Raw genomic sequence first — 20090 nt, forward strand, 5'->3', positions numbered from 1 at the left:
ACAAATAATGGACGGAATGCTGAATGAATCATACATTCACCCCCAGTCAAGAGATCTGGGTTGAATCCATGTTATTCCAGCATCTATTATGACCCTACGTATGACACCTCATTGCCTCTCACGTGGTCGGACCACTTTATGATTAAATTTACGAGTCCATCTTGCTTGCCGACATCTATGGGACAGCACGTTGGCAGAGACCAACGGATTGTGCGCCCTTGGGAAAAGTTAACTCCCCAGGCATTTGAGGAAGTGTTCTCTGTACCCCTAATAACAGAGGAAACGGAGGTCTCAAAAGCCTTGTCGACCTTTACTATAGAGCTGGGGAGAACTTTGGACACACTCATCCCAGCGAAAATGAAGTCCAGACCCTTGCTGAACCGTCGCTCAGCACAGTGGTATACCTCCGAATTAAAACAGGAAAAATCTGCCTGCAAACGATTGGAGAGACTTTGGCGACGAAGCAAATCCCCCCAGTCGAAAGCACTTTTTAAATCCTCACAGAAAACCTATCACCTTAATTTGAGGGCAGCAAGATGCACGTTCATAGCGAATCAAATCGAGAACGCTAACAACTCTCCTAAAGTGCTATTTGACATTGTGAATGAGTTTGTGTCCCCAGCGGCATGTAAGCAACAATCCACAGAATCCCATGACCTATGCGATTCACTTGCTAGGTTTTTTCAGGAAAAAATTGAAACTATCTATTCTAAATTCCCACACTTTGCCCCCACTTTCCCTCACTTAGGTAATCAATTTGTACGGACGGATTGCTCTCTTATAGGTTTCAGACCAATCACTTTAGCTGAAACTTACAAAGCGCTTGAGTACGCGAAGTCTGGCTCTCCGGCGGATCTTTGCCCCCCAAGAGTTATGGCACTCTTGTCTCATTCACTGGCGCCCACTATTGAGGAAATCTTCAATCTATCAATTTCAGAGGGTGTAATTCCGGTCCCCTGGAAGGAAGCTTTTGTCCACCCTATACTAAAAAAAACCAGCGGCCAACCCATTAGAGCTGAGTAACTATCGGCCGATATCGTTGCTCCCTCTTCTGGGTAAAGCACTTGAGAGTATGATCAATCAACAACTGAACTTCTACCTGGAATCAAACTGCATTTTGGATGCTTCGCAGTCTGGTTTCCGTAGGGGTTTCAGTACTGAAACAGCACTCTTAGCGGTAACCGACTCCCTGCGGATAACGGTGGACGCCGGAGGATCGGCAATCCTGATTCTTCTTGACCTCTCCGCGGCCTTTGATACCATCTCACATGTTAGGCTGCTGGAGAGGTTAAGAGCTATTGGTATCCAGGGGCTAGACCTCAAGTGGCTACAAAACTTTCTGACGGATAGATCCCAGACGGTCATCATGGGTCCCTATCAGGCAGAGAAAATGTCATTGGACAGAGGCGTTCCCCAGGGCTCCTGCCTTAGCCCTACCCTTTTTAACATCTATATGGCACCGCTGGCTAAGGTAGTGTAAGCCCAGGGGTTCGAAACTATTTCATATGCCGACGACACACAACTGTTGATTAACATCAGCCCTAATCAGGAGGCAGACAGACTACGCTTTTCCACAGGGATCCTGGAAATCTCTAACTGGATGACCAACAATTTCCTCCAGTTGAACCCAGGAAAGACGGAAGTCATGCTGCTGGGCAAGGCGACGGCCATCTGGTTCAACGACTGGTGGCCCTTACAGTTGGGTGCCTCGCCTGTACCGAAAGAGTGTGTTAATAACTTAGGTATTAAAATCAATCATTCTCTTTCAATGCAGGATCGTGTAGCGGCCGTTGCTGGGTCCTGCTATTTCAGGTTAAGACTGCTTAGGAAGATCTTTCCTTTTATTCCATTAGAACATCGTAGAACCCTGACTCAAGCCATGGTTATTAGCCGTTTGGATTACGGCAACGCCCTGTTAGCAGAAGTTGGGCTGACTTCCCTTAAAAAATTACAGGTGATCCAAAATACAGCGGCCAGGCTGGTTTTGAATATGCCTGCCAGATCCTCTTCGCTACCACTACTGAGAAAGCTACACTGGCTACCTGTAAAGCAGAGATCCATCTTTAAAGTCTGTTGTTTGACATTTAATGCCCTACAGGGTTAGGGCCTTAAATATTTGCAACATAAGTTGGTAAAACATATTCCGACACAAACTCTTAGATCTAGCTCGCAATTATTACTACATGTCCCCCGAATCAGACGTCATAGGTCAGGAGGTATCGCTTTTTCTTATCTAGCTCCTGTCTACTGGAACAGTCTTCCTATCTCCTTGCGAGAAATCCCATCTTATCAAATTTTTGAGAAACACCTAAAAGCTTTCCTTTATTAAAACCTCTTCCTTTCTGCTTTTCTTCCCCTTGGGTTGTGCTCTAAGTAAGCGCCGAGATGCCTCATGGTGAGTCGTTGCGCTATACAAGAAAGCATAACATAACATAACAACTAATATTTTCCACCAGCCCATAAGGGGTTTCAGAGATTTCATCTCCATAAGCAAGATACATTTTGGTCATAAAGATGGGTGGCCCCTTCTCCCCATAATCTCTCTTTTATTGGTATTTATTTTGAAGTAGTTGTCCATAGCCAGAAAGCAGTAAGAAAAATATTGTCTGTTTATTGAAGTGCATTGAAATATCTCTTCACCAATAATTATCATCTTCATAGTTCTAAATGTGTATTTGGGACACTCCAAAATATTGCATCTGGCTGCGGAGGGGATGGTGGGGGGTGGAGGGGGGCGGGGGTTGAAGTAGCTAATGTTTGCCATCTAACTTGAGTGAAGGATCCAGAGTGTGACATCACACTGGTTTGGAGTCTTTTCTTCTTGAGGAATTCATGGAGAGTAGCTTTATCAATAGAATCAAAGCATCTGATGAAAATAAAAACACTCCTATTCGGGTTAAGTTTGCACTATATAAAACTTCATTAAAAAAAACTCCATTCCACTGACATCTGTCTCTAGACTCAGATCATCAATGATTCCGGCAACAACATGTTCTGTGCCGGCACTTGATGGCAATCTTCCCAAAAGTTTCTGAATAGATTGCTCAAGTAAGCAGGTGACTGTAGCTGTCCATAAACCATTTGTTCTAGCAGCTTGGATGGGTCAGGAAGGTTCAACATTGAGCTATAGCTTAGGACAAGATAATCCACCTAGAGTTACTTAAGTGGTGGTGTTACAGTGGCTTACTTCAAACTTAATATAAGCATGCCTGTGATTAGTGAATCATTGATGGTTCTCATTACGTTTGTCCAGGCGTCTACATAGCCTTCATTTTCCCAGTACCACTCCCAGTGTTGGCTGCTAGCTCATTATTCCATGAATATAAAGTCTGAATCACAAAGCTGGAAATGTGACAGGATCTACAGGTGATATCAGTCCAGAACTAATGCTGTTGTCTCTGCCCATGAGATTGCAAAATGAGAGTGAAAATGTGTCTTTCTTTTAAATCCCTTCATAAATTGTTTCAAATTTTAGTTTTGAGTAAACAACGTTTGCAGCATCATAGCAGACGTCTTGTATGGTAGAGATTCTAGATGTATTGGCATCAGTTTTTCAAAGGTTTTTTCGTAGTCTTCACTCTTCCGTGTGATTAGATGAATTGTTTAATCCCCCTGCGTGTGTTCTCTTTAATATTACGATGTTTACCAATGCGGAAATCCTCTGCGTGTTTTAGTGTTAGTCCATGTTTATTTAGTACTGTCTCTCTAATTTCTACCTCAGTGTTTTTGGTGATGCAGCTTCATTAGAGATTCTGAGTTTTCCAAGTGTACTGCACTGATTATACATTGCTGGAATATATCCGAAATATCTAATCCAGGATTAGTCATATGCACATTTTATTATTTTAGGGATGATTTCTAAATATTGGCTTAACCTTTTCTGAAGCACCTAAATACTTTCAATTTTGTAATACATTTTTACAGACCTGATGGATTGGGTTGTTGTCTCAAGCGGGAGTACATTGTGTGATACTGTAGTCAGACCAGGTGATGGTCATGTTTTGGAGGGCTGTCACTTTGGGCTATTGTACACCAAATATAAATGTAATGTGTGGCATTCAGTGTGTGTCAATCAAGTTACTTGTTGGTGCAACCGTATTATGTATATTAGTTTAGAGTCTTTGGAGAATAGGGCCAAAGAAGAATAAAACCAAAGAGTAAATTCAAACACATTGAGAGCTTAATTATTTCCTGTCACGAGAGGTGTTCATTATCAATAGGTTCATAAAACCTTTAAGAAAGGAAATATTGGTTGGGATGGATGTAAACAAAAGCTGTTAAGTATGTTGTGTGTCTAGATTACATTAAACCTGTAGTCGTTCCACTTTTACTTTGCGGAATAGCATTTTTTCTTTAACACCAGTTTTTATTGTTTAGCAAACTATTATAGCTATTTGAGACCAATACATTTAGAGTAGGGCATAATCCACATCCAACCTGTACTGCATCCTGCCATGTTTATGTTCAGTATAATATATCTAATTTCTGGTCAATAATCGAAGTATGCAATCTAAATCTATGGTTCGTTACACGTCTTTGATAGACCTCAGGCAGAGCTTATCAGTATTTGGTGTTGTAGTTTGATCTAGTCTACTTTCACTGACTAGAATAGTCTGGTCGTACCAGGAGCTTTAGAACCTGATGGGGTTTACTATTAGGAAATGTGTTTAGTGAGTGATATTTAATACATTAATTGTAAACATTTCCCTTACGGTTGTCTAGGAGTATGTGAAGTGGATTTATGACCAACTGATTGTAGTCCTTCTTGGACTACAAGCCTGGCATGCTTGCCTTTGGTGCAATGGTTGCCCGTTCACTCTGCGCTTTTGGATAACAGCTTTTTACTTAAACAGTGTAATCTGTGCAGTAGGTTAGAAGATTCTTTTAGGAACATTCAACATCTTTGCATCTGTAGTTTCGTGTGTCTGTTTGTTGATAGCTCCTGTATCAGTCAGTGGTGCTGCAGTTTAATGTCTACGATTCAATTTAAAGCTAACATGACTAAGCACATTAAAAAATAGAAGTCGCCCAGCAGGATATACCACGCTACTAGATGACAAAATCTTCTTTAAAAAAAAATTTTTAAAAGAAAAATGAAGGAACTCGAATGCAGACTCAAAAGTTATAAAGATACCATAACCACTGGCTCACACACTGATATTGGAAAAATGTGTTCAATGTTACCTTGCAGGAGACGTATAAATTGCTCTGTGGCTCACAAAAACTAGGCGTGCTTTCTGATAGATGCCAGAGGGGGTGCTGTCAGATAAAAGACACTGATTGGTCAAGCTCAAAGTGTTGCCTTCAAACTTAGACTCTTTCCTGGAAAGAAAATGTATTGAATGGGACAAACCTAAAAGCTGCATCCAACAAAGTATTCAAGATGATGAATACAATAATTAAGAGGATCAGCACTAGTATTGAACTATCCAACACAAGCTCAGAGCAGGAAAATAGGTGACGTTGAGTTCAGATTGTGATAGTAGGATGTCCCCTTCCTGCAATTCAGGTTTGCTTTTATACAGAGTCCAACGTTTTTCTACTAGCACTGCAACCACAAAGAAAGAAACCGTTTGAATAGTTCAGAACTGTCTTCTCAGTCCTTAGCCCTCATATTTTAGGTACAAGATACTTAAACAACTCAGTTTCCAGTTGCAATAAACGATGTCCACTACTAAACATGAAGATGCATATCTTTCAGACATGCAACAGCTTACTTCATCCCTGGAACGTCTAACCCCTTCAGCTTCAGGAGGGATGGCCCATGCTCTTATCTGGTAAGATTATTGACCCTATCAAGTAGTGTGTGTCAATAGCAGCCTATCAGCAAAAGACAGACTGGAATAACTCAGTGCCGCAACGTGGGTGTGGGGTTCTATGGAATGGGCCAAACAGGTGTTTAAAATGTCAATCCAGTCAGGCAAAGGTGGTGAAATGTAGCCAAACACAAACAAATACCTTCCTGTGTGCTGGATAAAAGCTTTGTGTCATCTAGCTCCGCATTGCATGTTCCAAAAATCATAAACGGTGAAACCTTCTTTTCGACACCAGCAAGGTATTGATCCACTGGGTCTCTTTGACCTCGTTTATGAATGGAGAAAGGTGTTACATGCTCTGTTCAGTCACAGATGTTATACTTGGCAGGCCGTAGGGGACTCCCCGCCTGTTGTTACAGGGACTGGCCATACTTTTGAGGTAGAAGCTGAGGTACCAGGAGACTTGGTTTCTGGTTAACAGCTGTGATTTATAAAACCCCAATCAATCAAGTGAATTTGTTTCAAGGCCCTACCATGCGCGCTGTTGGAATGCATGACAGCAGAGCCGAGACAGATATTTCATGTGTCATAACTGCTATGAGGGTACTGGATGAGTTAAATGTAACTTCATTTTTTTCAACATGGGTTTCCTTTATAATGCAGATTTGTTTTTCATATTATTTTAAAATCCATCTTGTATGTTACATAGCAAGAGATTTATTCTGTAGCAGTGGTTCTTAACCTGTGGTACACATGCATCCAGGGGTCCGTTGCTGTTTACAAAATTAAACATTATTAGCAGATTAGTAGATTTGAGAAAAATAAAATTGAAAGTTTTGAAAATAGTCTGGAAATTGGAACCTAAAAATCAAGTTGGCATGCTAATCTTGATTTGTGGGAACGACACTAGCACAGTAAACGGAATCTAGTATGGACGATTGGTGGTCTGAATTGAAACAGCACTGGTAAGTGCAGACAAAAAAAGAGTATGCATTAGGAGCAAAAAAAAAACTGTTATGTTCTAGAGTCTTACAAAATCAGTGTCTTTTAGAAATAAAACTACATTTTTGAAACGCTCCAACTTTCCCATTGAAATGAAAATGTGTGCAAGTTTTTGATTTGTGAATTAAATAAAATAATTGATCATTTGAATATTTGTTTGATGCATACTTGTTTCAGTATTTTGATGCAATGTTTTGAGGTTTAAATCGTAGAAATTGCTTGGGGGTTGTCCATGGCTTGCAGTAGCGAGTCCGTGGGGGGCCACAGAAGTCCTATCGCACAGGCTACCAAGAAAACATCAAATCTAAAATTAGACATATATCCTTCACTGCTACGAACCATATCTCTCTTTATTGTAGCTGCTTAAAGGAGCCACACATAGACTGCTGAAGTACTGATGTAAAAGTCTTAGCAATTTTGAGGGAAAAACAGAGTACATGTGCCTGGGTCTTCAGCAGGAGTCATACAAGAGCTTAAATGGAGAGGACACATCAAAAAACGTTATTTCCTTATAAGTGTTATTTCATTCATCCATGGGAGGTAGGCCCTGCTTCCTGATATGAATGTGGACGTCATAGGACGAACCGTATGGAATCAATGGCTCACTGCAGATGAAAGCCATAAAACAAAATGTAGGAGAAAGTCCTAAGAATATAAATGTTTTATTATGTTTGACCCCACTCGGACCCCGTCACTGCAAAATTTTTAAAAAAACTAACCTGGCCACCAATTTTCAGTCACTTTCAAAATACCATAGTCAGCGAAGTTTCTGGAAAAACGTGTATTTCGAACTTTGTGGAATACTGTTGATTTTTGCATGCACCGTAGGTTGGATGCCATTCGTGGAGAAGGACAGAGTCTGTTCCTCTTGTAGTAGTGGTGGCATTTGGATAGAGATTGATAAAGTTGGCGTTGGGGCCCTTATTTTGATGGATTAGTTTACTTCAAAACTACCCGTTTGTGGTGTCACAGCTGGAGTAAGCAGTCATCAAATGATTTGGTGTCAGAATTAATTGGATGGGCATTCTCCATTTGTGGCACTGCATCATTTTTCCAACCTTCAGTTTGATCCCTGGTGTCACCCACTCCGAAATCAATCTTGCGTCTGCTGGAGATCACGATTTGTACTCAACCTTTGATGAATAATATACCAAGCCAAACCCTGACATTGTACGGCTATGCATGAAGGCAGGCGGGTCAGGCTGTGGCTGCTGATTTACGGACATTGACTGCTTGATGAAAGACAACTGTCTCAATCCTAATCCTAGTAAAAAAAGAGATGGATATCTTTGTTGATATAATTAATCAGACCGCTGTTACTTGAAACCAACTCCTATAACAATCAAGAACGTTTTTATGTATGCCCCATTACAGAAGCAGTACAGAGGTCACAGATCCACCACAGACCTCTCAGTGTATTTTCTGCAGTTTGCCTTTCCCTTGGGAACCAAGGAGACCCAACATGAACTATTCGCCTTCCAACTGTAGTTATGCAGGTTCGGTTCAGGCCTTGTCTGGTCACTGGCCCTTGTATATATGTGGAATTACTTTGGTTGCAGCCCAGCAAAGTGTTCTCCACGAACAAGAGGTGTAGCTCGGGTTCTTATAGCTGTTGCCTCACTTTCCCTTACAAAGGAGCCCTTTCATCACTTAATTTTTAAAGTCAATTGACAGGAGAGATGTGTGCGGTCATTTGCCGCGCTAGCTGACATGTAGGAAAACATGCTTAGTGTCATTGGGGAAGGTTTAAAAGTTGCCATTTTTTAAAGTTCCTAGATTTTCAATAGCAAGTCATTGCCACGGGTGCTCACTTTTAGTTTATGCTAATGGTCTGTACCAAGGATGTTTTCATTAAATTCACTATATACTCATAAAACAAGAGAGAGTACAGTGTTTAAACCATGCTATTCCACACACGCATTCTTTCTAGTGGCTTCCTGTTGCTGGGAGTCGTCCTATATCCTTTTCCCAACCAATTCTCCCCTTTCTGCTTGGCACATTTCAGTGTTTGGTACAGCAATGAGGCTGAAGTCCTCGGTGGGCTTCTTGCCATGGAAACCATTATGCAAGAAACACGTAGGGTAGACCATTTCTTAACTTGCCTGTGGCTCACGCTTTGGTGTTCCCTTCTTGTCTTAACAAAAGCCTCTCACATGATTTCACTTTTGCAAACTCCTTGAAAACTTTGATATTTTCAAGCCATAGCCATACCTCACTGTTCCACGGTTTCGTTAAGCGCCAATACACCCACACTGGGTGTACTCTCTACCTAACTAATGCTGTTTAACTTAAAATAGTACAAACTGTCCTAGTTTATCCTGCTTCACTTGCATTACATGTAACTCTTTTTCTTCTGTTTCTGGTCCTTCACTTCTTTGCCAATGGATATACTCAGCAATTCGTTTTTGATTTCTCTGTTATTGCCATCCGGCTGAATTTGGCCTGCAACAGTAGCACAGTTTCTTGACTCAAATAAATACACATGTATCTTTCCAAATATTAAGGCGTAGTTCAGCTTTTAAGTGACATGAAGGGAAAAACTTTCAAAGCAGGCGGGAGAAAGGCTTGGCTGGTACATCCAGCAAGACTGTTTTCAATTAGCAATGCAATGTTTTGAGCATATTTGTATAAAGTGGTAATGTTATCACTCGGGTAAATGCCACACTGTCAATTGCAGCTATATATGCATTTCTACTACAAAAATCACGTGGCGATAGTAAACGGAGCCAAGTGAAGTTCTTTTTCTCTTACTGAGCTGTCCAGTCCTCGGTTGAATTCTTTGGTGGGTTGGATCTCAAAATATGTAATACCATATTATGGTTGGCAAAATATTGAGAAGGTAAATGCATATAGGTACTTAAAAATGTACTATTCTTAACTCCACATCTTTAGACTTTACTTTACATATATGTACCTTGATGATATATATATATGAACCTTAATGATGTGTATATATCTGATAATGATATATATATATATTATATATAAATATAAGCAAATCCCAACTCCACCTCCACCATTAGAAAAGGGATCACGCACACGAGGATTCGTCATTCCAGCCAGTTTAATGAGGTACGGTCACTCCACACTCGGCAGAAAGTTCACTGATGACATATATATAAATATATCATCAAGGAACATATATGTCAAGTGTGTCTAAATGTTCTTACCTTGTCAATATTTTGTGCCTCAATATTTTTTCCTTGATACTATGATGAAATGATAATTTGGAAACAATAGGTAGGGAGATTGGGAGAATACCCTTTACAACACTCCTAAAGGGACACTATTGGGTCCCCCTTCATCCAGGTCAGGCCAGATTTAAGTTAAACAATGGAAATAGAGCATTGCCAATGTCAATAGAAGTTCCTCATCAGTCTCCAGTGAGTTTAGACACGCAATCAGTCATGATACGTGCCCTCTGACTCATTCGTGCTCGCAGCCATCTACACAACCACAATAAAACACACACAGTAACTCAACAAGCAGAAGCAGAATACATTCAAAGAATAAAAACAGAAAAAGAAAAAAAACATGCCTCTACCTAAACGTGCCAGATGTATTCTTGCAATAAAAAATACAATTAAGCATAACAGCAGGCCGTCATCTTGCATTTGTATTCTACAGAGTGTATCATAGTTCGAGAATTCTAACATGACTGACGTGTTTAGAAGCATTGCTATGGATTATAACATTTCACGAAGGCCATCTGGTTTAGAAGCAGTGGCACAAAGGATATTGCGCCCTGCACATTAAGTGAATAGCCCAGTCTGGTTAGCTGTAGTATGCTTTTGAAAAAACAAAACAAAGAAAGGAGATAAAAAGGAAAGGGGCACATGAAAGGCAAAAACTAATTCAGGCCAGCTTACCTGACTATATGTAGTAAGCGTGGAGAAGCGTGGCTCAGTGGTTAGAGGCGGCAGACCCGGAAGCTGAGATCGGCTGTGGACCAGGGTTCGATTCCCTGCCTCGGCGGGTCTCAGGCTCAAAATTCCACGGAGTCGACAATTCTCGCTCCGGTGCCTACTCGACTCATGGGGTCACACTCTGCGACTCTGGGCAATAGCTTGCTTAATCTCCACTACGGCCCCTCGCGGCGGGATGCCTGGCTTTCACCTTGTGGATACCCGGCCGGGGTATCTCACAGGGGAATACCAGGACGGGTTCCCTAAGCAAGCGCCTTGAGACCCCTGGGTTAAAGCGCGCTATATAAATCGAAGCACATTTACATTTACATTTACATTTAAGCAACCTGGTAAAAATTCGTAACATTACAAATATGTACAAAATTACAGTTGGCAAAACAATATACGTTCTCTCCTATGATGGTTTACCAAGGATTATTATAGTCAAATCTTCTACTCCAATGCTATGACTGGCCCTTCAACTCATAAACCCTTGCCTACTATGGTAATTTATGAGATTTCAGAAAGTAAAATAAGTGTCTACAGCTTTTAACAAAATGTATTAACAACCCACCTATGAATGAATGAAACACGTTTCATATAGGTCACAGTCACTCCAAAGAGTATCCCGGTGTTAATGCAAGGTATAAGATGATTCATTTAAATACTGGCTTTATCATATGCAGGGCTCGAGTCGGGGTACCACACGGGTGGACGGCGTCCCCCCACTTATTTCACAGGGCGGACGCCGTTCCCACTCCCAAACAGCTGGACTTCACCTTTTTGGCCTCTCTGGGACGAGATCGAGCCACCTTTCGTGACGTCACTTCCAGTGACAGCGTCCCCCCACTTCTTTTTTTAGGACTTGTGCCCTGATCATATGCTATACACAGTAAAGATGTCAGGCCTAATGCCTTTGTAAAACATTTTCCCCCTTCAACTCTGAACACAGAACATCATCTGTGGCGTTCCTTAGGGATCTTCCCTCAGCCCCACCCTGTTCAACACTTACATGACCCCCCTGGTCAACATTGTCAGAACACATGGACTGAATATCATATACTACACCAACAACACCCAACTGATCCTCTTGCTATCAGAAGAGTGATAACTTTCGCTAGTGCATGACCAGCATCTCCGATTGGATGAAAGACAACTGCCTGAAACTCAACACTGACAAAAAGGAAGTACGGATCTTCAGGAAAAAACACCTCCCTATGAAACCACTCCTGGTGGTCCTCCCAACTAGGACCCTCACCCAAGAAGACAAATCATGCCTGCAGCCTCTACATCATACTGAACAGCAAGCTCGCAATGAAAAACCAGATAGATGCTGTCTCCTTTGCCTGCTTCCTCACCCTTGGCATTCTCTACAGGATTTTCAAAGGCTCCCGGTCAACACCAGACAAACTGTCACCAGCTGACTGGACTCTACGCAGGAATCACCTCACACCCCCTGAAGAGACTAGAGATCATGCGGAATTCCACAGACCGACTTATCCTCGGCCTACCCAAACTGACCCACCTCACCAACCACCTGCGAAAATTCCACTGGCTTCCCATTCAGAACATATGCCACTTCAAGATGCTGATCCACACGTACAAGGCCCTGCATAACCAAGGACCTGCATACCTCAACCACCCACTGAACTTCCAACCCACCAGACACCTTGTCTCGGCCTCCCTTCACCTCGCGGATACGCCAAAGCTACAGCAGACATTGTTCCTTCTCCTACCTGGCGGACAGATCCTGGAACAACCTTCCTCTTCACCTACGGATCTCTCCCTCCCTGCTGGAATATCGAGGAAAGGCTCCAAGGCCTGGCTGTTCGACTGAGCCTCATCAGCAGAATTCTCAGTGCCTGGATACCTTCATGGGTGATTAGCCATGCTATACGAATCCAGTTTGTTGTTGTTAAAGTAAACAGACCTGGCCTATTGCCTTGATCACTGGCTTGTCACCAAAGTACCTCAGGCCTGCTGTATTGAGCATACGTTTTCCTATTATGCAAAATGCGCAATACATACACTGTTTCTTTTTTCACTGGAAGCACCCAACTTCTACCTACTCAAATGTTATACTAAAGATGCTTAACTTATGGGTAGAGTCAAAGCCTCCTTCTCGCTGATGCTTACAATGTAGCACATAAGGTCTAGCACTAGCTGTGCTGTCAAGCCAGACCTAAAAAGTTTAATTAGAAAACTTAAATTAAGAACCACTAATAATTTAATAATACACCATGAAAGAATAATAAACAGAATTATTTGTGGGGACCAGGCTCATTGTCCCTCTCCATTTCTTGGTACCTATGTTCATAAATGATGGTGAAAGACTTTTATGCTCAGTCACTTACAACTTATAATTTGACACCGTGATGAGGCCGTAAGAAAACTAAAAAACAGCTGAAGTTGCTTTAAATTCCACACACTCACCACCACCCATATCAATTATCCCATTATTTAAGTAGTTCAGGCCGATGATTGATACAGTTTAATTGAGGTGAGACTGCTACCTGTGACATGAAATAAGGTTTTGTGTTTGCTCTGACATGGGCACATGCAGTGTCTGTTCAGTTGTTTTGGTGTCTAAGGTACAGGATGCGGCCATTTTGAAGGTGTGGATCAATGGTTGGAAATACCTAGATGGTGAACTAAAGGATGTTGTTAATTTAGATGCTAGTAGTGTTAGTAAATATTTGCGCAGCGCTTTATACCGCATCTCTTCTGTTTCTAAATACTCACAACAACAGGTATTTTTAATCGCGTAATTCCGTAATACTTAGTATAGATTGTTACACACACAAGGAACAGGAAGAAAGGGTTATATGGTGGATAGATGTTTACTAACTTGTTAAAACAAGTACAGTTTAAATTAAAACACAATTTCTAATACTACGAATTGCTTAATTTAACTAGGGTGGAATGCTCGATAGTAAAATACAGCATATCACTAGAATTTTTATTATTATTTTTTTAACCGTTCTGTTGCAGTGATTTTGGGTGCCTTGGACACAAGGGCAGTTTGGTGTTTGTGTGTCCCCCTTTCACTGAATCAAAGGCATTCTTTATTCCACTTGTTGCATTCTGGCAATCTTCTGCACGTCTTGTGGTAGGCAAAACTGACATTCAGCTTCCTACATTGACCGTGACCTAGCACAAGTATAGTTTAGAGTCACAGATCAATAAAAACAAGTATTGGCAAAGCCAATAGGTCTAGCTTTTGAGACCTTTGGCTTTGTCAATGGTTTTAGCTTTGCTGTAGAGCATCCCAGAAAGCGTTTGACGCAGCCACTTTTCTTTCTTTTTATTTGCAGATTTGAGCTGGATCTGCAAAATGCGTTTTTAAATGCGGATTGACAGAAGCAGCACAGCGAAAGCGTGGGGGGGGGGGGCAACACAAAGTGCGCAGGTGGGGAAAGCAATGCTGTGGTGGGGAGGATAAGAAATGGCAACAAGGAAAATTGGGGTGTGAAGAAGCAAAGGACGAGATCGCAGCTAGGAGCGGATGGGGGAGAAGCAAACAGTCGAAAAAGTCGGAGGAGGGCAATAGCGTGTACACACTACTGAGATGAGCGAGGAGAAGCACACGGGCGACAGTGAGCAACTCAGAGTGCAAGAGAAAGAGGGAAGGGAGGGAAACAGCAGAAAAGCACATGAACTCTTGTGGAACTCTTATCCAAAAACTGCTATATTTCTAAGATTGTTTTTTGACTTGCTTTTATTGTAAAGATTTGAACTAATCACATAATAAACTTAAACTTAGTGCTTAAGCAAAAAGAAAAAATAGTGCTTGAAAAGCGAGCACTAGTATCAGAAAGCCACTGAATCTAAAGAGATGGTAAAGAGGCTACGCTCCATGAGTGGGATAAACACAAGATTGACAGGCTGGGACACTAACAAAAAGAAGGCAAATGAGAGTGACTGGAATGCCAATCAATGGTAAGCTATGGATGGGCCTCAAGTCCCTGTGTGTTCTTGGTACGTCCACAATATGCCTTTTGAGACCAGAGAGCTATGCTGTCTGGTAGGCTCCTTCTAAAAAGGAACAGCATGCCTGCAAAGCTATGACTTTGTGACTTCACCTGACTCCAAAATGTCATCCACTGAACTTCCCCAGGAAAGACCCTTGTTCCCAAAAAGACTGGGCAGTTAAGGTGTATTTAGCCTGGTAGGGGTGTTAGTAGAAGTGCACACAGACAATCAACTGTCACAGCTACTTGCTGGTGAGGCTACTAGTGAGGGCATGATTAGTAAGATGAGACCTCCACTATCCCTGCGCGCCAACTCTGTCTCATAAAAGCAGCCTTTTAACCGCTGCTGCAACCCCCACATGCACTCTGGTTAGACTTATTTACAAAGTCATGGGTGCATAAGGGGTCGTTGTGTCATACTCTTTATTTTAGGAATGCCGTCTTGCATTCCTCTGCACTTTACAAAGCACTCCGACACTGCACTTTATGCTGCTCTCACTTTTTGACCAATGAAGTTGCCCCTGCAGAAATATAAAGTGCAAAAAGAATAATTAATGCCCAGAATGCAGAACAATGCCATACATTCACCCCAGTACAGAGATCTGGGCCTAAATCCATCGTTTATTTTCTCCCCATACCATTCCAGTTTGAAGCCAGCCATATGCAAATGAGTCTTGACCAGGACTTGAAAGAAGCATACTAGACCGGTACTAGAATGCTTGTTTCCGGTCCAGGGAGACCTGGCTTGACCGTTCGAGCTGGACTGTTCCCATGAGCCACATGGTCAAGACTGATTTGTATATGTCCTGGTCTAACCTGGGGTGGCATGGTGAGCAAAAGAATGATGGATTTAACCCAGACCTCTTGACTGGGGGTAAATGTTTTGATTTGTTCTGCCTTCCATCCATCAATTGCGTGTCTTTTGCTTTCTCGCTCTAAGTGTGACGGGTATGCCCAGATGTTGGCCGCGGGCTCACTGTGCCACTGGATTGAAGCTATCCTGGCTGATGAGGGTTGAAACCCCGAAACCGGTCCTAGGATGCTTGTTTCTGGTCCAGGGAGGACCTGGCTTGGCAGTTAGGGCTAGACTATTCAAATGAGGCACAGGATCAAGACTGATTTGCATATGGCCAGATCTAAACTGGGGTGGCATGGTGAGCAAAGGAATGATGGATTGAACCCGGATCTCTTGACTGGGGTGAATGTTCTGATTTGTTCTGCATTCCATCCATCTCTTGTGTGTCTTTTGCTTTCTCGCCCTAAATGCTCCGGGTATGCCCAGGCGTGTGTCCTGGGCTCACTGTGGCACTGGATTCAAGCTATCCTGGCTGATGAGGGGTGAAACCCTGAAACCGGTCCTAGGATGCTTGTTTCCGGTCCAGGGAGGACCTGTCTTGGCAGTTTGTGATGGACTGTTCCCATGAGGCATAGGGTCAAGACTGATTTGCATATGGCCAGATCTAAACTGGAGTGCCATGGTGAGGAAAAGAATGATGGATTTAACCCAGATCTCTTGACTGGGGGTTAATGTTTTGATTTGTTCTGCATTCGGTCCATCAATTGTGTGTCTTTTCCTTACACAAATATGGCACTGGGTGAATGTACTTTGATATACCCTGTAATGAGTGTCTCGTGCAGGGAATGCTGGGAGTCAAGAGCTGTAGCCATGTCACCAATGTATCTGAGTTTATATAAAACCAATACCTTTTAGGTAATGAATTTTCTTTTAACTAATGGACCTTTATCATTAAATATCCTTTCATCTTGTTATTTTAATATGATTGTTTTATCTTAATGTACGGATATATAGATTGTTATGGTTTTTAATTGACTAAAACAATACATTTGACATGGAGACCCATGTTCCACTCCCTAGCCCACAATATATGGCTCTTTGATTTGTGAATTCTAATATTAAATTCAATTATGATCCCAAATGTTTTTATGGATTGTTCCTATAATACCGCTGACCATATGGAATATGACTGGTAGCATTGTGTAATACTGGTTGTCTAAAAATGGATCAATTATTTATCCGTTAAACTATGGACTAGTCATAAAACATTATATTCTTGGACATGCAATCTGCTGCATTATAATGAAATGTTTATCTTTCTGGCATCATTTATGGAAGTTTGGGCATAATTCAAAGCGAGATAACATGTAATATATGTTCTTAAATTCCATTATATTCAGTGCTTTAAATGGGCCGGTACTCGCCGGTACTGAGTACCGGCACTTCCGAATTTTTTTGCCATCAGTACCTGCACTTCTTTGGAGCCAGGGAGAGTACCGGTACAGTGATTGACAACACGGCAGGCTCAGGTTAGGTTTCTCTTCCAGCAGGGCAGAGGCCACTCTGCTTCTGAGGAGCTGGTAATTAACTCGGCTGAAGCAGCCTTTTGCAGATTTGCTGGCGAAGATTCCAGCAGCGCCCATTTGAATGGGCCAAACTGCAGGGGGTTGAGAGGGCTTTGGTCAGGCTGTGATTAACAGGACAGGGTCTCTAGACAGACCCTGCACTGTGAATCAGGTGCGAGCGACCATTCGGGTGAAAGTGCCATCATGACTTTTATTTTTTTGTAAGGAGTTAATCTTTTTTTTTTTTTTACAGTGACACACTTCTCATGTGATTTAATATGTGCTGCAACTGGTACAAAAGTAATTATGTATGATCAAATGTTGCCCTTAGCCCCGCCCACTTGCCAAACCTCTATTTTAATGAGTACCTGCACTTTCCCCATTTAAAGCACTGATTATATTGATAATTTAGCGCTGTCTGTCTTCAGTAAAGAAGAGAGCATGTAATGATCAATATTGTTCAGCTGTGGCTGGAGATTAATATGGTTGTTTTTCTTCAGACAGCCAATGGTTGCTGGCATATATCTTATGATGTCTGTAAACACGGTCATTCCGCCAGGGGAGAAAGGTGAGTGAAATCTCTTTTTTTAAATCCATACAATTTTACCTTCGGCCTTTGAGCAGATGTGTGGAAAGCAAAATGACCTCAATAGAATTGGATATTTTTATGAAACAACTGAAAAGTGCAAAGGAGCATAATTTGTAATGCGTGTGTTTGCGGTCTGACTGTGCCCTAGCTGCGGGTGCGCATGCGCGAACATATCAACAGGGATTTCCGGGGCCTAAAGAGCATCAGAAGTGATGGAGTGATACCAGCTTCATGCATTTTGTATGTTACTGCTGGGAATACTGGGGCAGCACTGCGCAGTTAGACGAGATAAGGCCTTCTGATTGTATGAAAAATGAAAAAGGCTGAAAAACACGTCAATGCAGAGCTTTGTCGTAATTTAGTTTCTATTGTTTTTGAACAACTGATTCTCAACAAGGTCAAGAAATTCAAGTGCCTGAATTTGGTCTAACATATACTGTTGTTTGACGTGACTTGAAAACAACTGTACAAAGGAACTCATTAATGCCACAATGTATATTATAACTTGTAACAAGGTCTTGACTATGGGCGTTCTGGTATAATTATCCATCATATTACACGTCAAAGCTTTATTATTATTATTTTTAACGCTGTAGACATATTAACATATTAATAACACGATAAGCCCATGGGGGTGTTGGGTATTCAGTTTTTGTCCACTCTGCAAAATGTAGACAAGGTTCTTTTTCATTAAAGGAATAACTCTATTTGTTGACTCAGACCCTGATACTGCATCTTTAGCTGATGCAATGCTCGCGGCTGGATTGATTCAGGTGGTAAGTGGAGCTACTCATGTCAAGGGACATACCCTGGACGGTATCTTCACAAATAATCCAGACCTCCACTTCAGCCATGTAGAGCCTTTAGCCTGGTCGGATCACTCAGCAGTCCTTTTTAAAATTCAGCCGTTCAAGCCCAACAGAGCAAGAAAAGACAGAAAGCCTGCCAAGCTTTGTAGGCGCTGGAAGGATTTGGATGGTAAAGTATTGGAGGACTACTTGTTAGCCTCCACTTTTTCGCCACCTACAGATATAAATGAAGCCGCTGAAAGCTATACAAATTGGTTAGATCATGCCTGTACCTCCCTAGTCCAGCCCAAACTCTGCCGCTCAACGCGTACAATACCATCTGCTCCTTGGTTCACCCAGGAACTACGCGATTATAAGGTGTCGTGTAAAAAATTAGAGCGCCAATGGCGCACAAAATACTCAAAGACAGACAAAATGATACTTAATGCCAGGCTTAAGACATACAAAGGAATGATTAGAAAAGCAAAAAGCGTCTATTTTTCCGCCAAAATTGAGTCCGCGAAGAATTCCTTTAAAGAACTCTTTGAGACTGTGACTAACTTAAGTACTTTGAAATCAGTCACTATTCCCCCTAGCTTGGAGCTTTGCGAGACTCTTGCTAAATTCTTCTTGGGAAAGGTAGAGCAAATATTTTCCGCCCTAGAACATCAAGTGAGGCTTACTCTCAGTGAAGGAACCCACAAATCCATACAAAAGAACTCACAGCCTTCGGAATTCGTGGAGTTCAGCCCAGTAAAAGTAGAAGAAATAACAAAGCTACTGTTAAGAACTAAATCAGGCTCACCCCACGATCCCTGTCCAGCTGCTGTGGCTCAACTTGCAGCCACTCCCATCTCAGCTATGCTAACTGAGGTCTTTAACACAATGTTTAAAGGGGGAGAATATCCATTGTGTTGGAAGCAAGTCTCCATCGCACCTTTGCTTAAAAAATCTACTTTGGACATTTCAGATCCCAATAGTTACCGGCCCATAGCTAGACTTCCATTGCCGGCCAAGCTTATTGAGAGGGCCATGAATGCTCAGCTCTGTGATTTCCTCAGATCCTCCCAAGGGCTTGACATGGCGCAACACGGATTTAGGGAAGGCCACAGCACTGAGACTGCCCTTATTAAGTCCACAGAAGAAATCAGGAAGGTGTTGGACGCGGGCGGACGGGCAGTCCTGGTGCTTCTTGATTTGTCCGCGGCCTTTGATACGGTCCACCATAGTATTTTGGTGGACCGCCTTGAGGGGTGCGGAGTGCGAGGAGTCGCGCTGAGCTTGTTGAGATCTTTCCTCTCGGACAGGGTTCAGGTGGTAGCCCTGGGAGATTTCGAATCCACTCCTTTTACACTCCCAGGAGGGGTTCCTCAGGGCTCCTCCCTGAGCCCTACCCTTTTTAATATATACATTTCCTCCCTCGCCCCGGTGATTCGGTCATTTGGCTTTGAATTGACATCATATGCAGATGATACACAAATTGTGGTATCTCTGCTCCCGGGTCGAGAGGAAGGAACAGCAGCAAGATTTCAGGACTGTATGATTGCAGTAAGTTCATGGATGGCTAGGAATTGCCTTAAATTGAACTCCTCGAAAACAGAGGTTCTTCTCTTTGGCAATGAGACCAACTTATGGACCCCCAATTGGTGGCCCCAAGAAATGGGAGAATCTCCCATACCTGCCACGACAGTAAAAAATCTGGGGGTACTCATTGACAG

General features: G+C 42.2%; 1 protein-coding gene across 5 annotated transcripts in view; it reads left to right on the forward strand.

Moving 5' to 3' along the window:
* Positions 1-20090, forward strand: part of PAM (peptidylglycine alpha-amidating monooxygenase) — a 1271905-nt gene that overhangs the window by 839621 nt on the left and 412194 nt on the right. For all 5 annotated transcript variants that reach the window (XM_086960973.1, XM_086960975.1, XM_086960971.1 and 2 more), the window contains one exon: positions 17496-17563. In XM_086960973.1, the coding sequence (XP_086817099.1) occupies positions 17496-17563 (68 nt within the window). The remainder of the gene's footprint in view (positions 1-17495; positions 17564-20090) is intronic.

Source organism: Lissotriton vulgaris, chromosome 3_1 (assembly GCF_964263255.1).
Source record: "Lissotriton vulgaris chromosome 3_1, aLisVul1.2, whole genome shotgun sequence".
NCBI lineage: Eukaryota > Metazoa > Chordata > Amphibia > Caudata > Salamandridae > Lissotriton > Lissotriton vulgaris.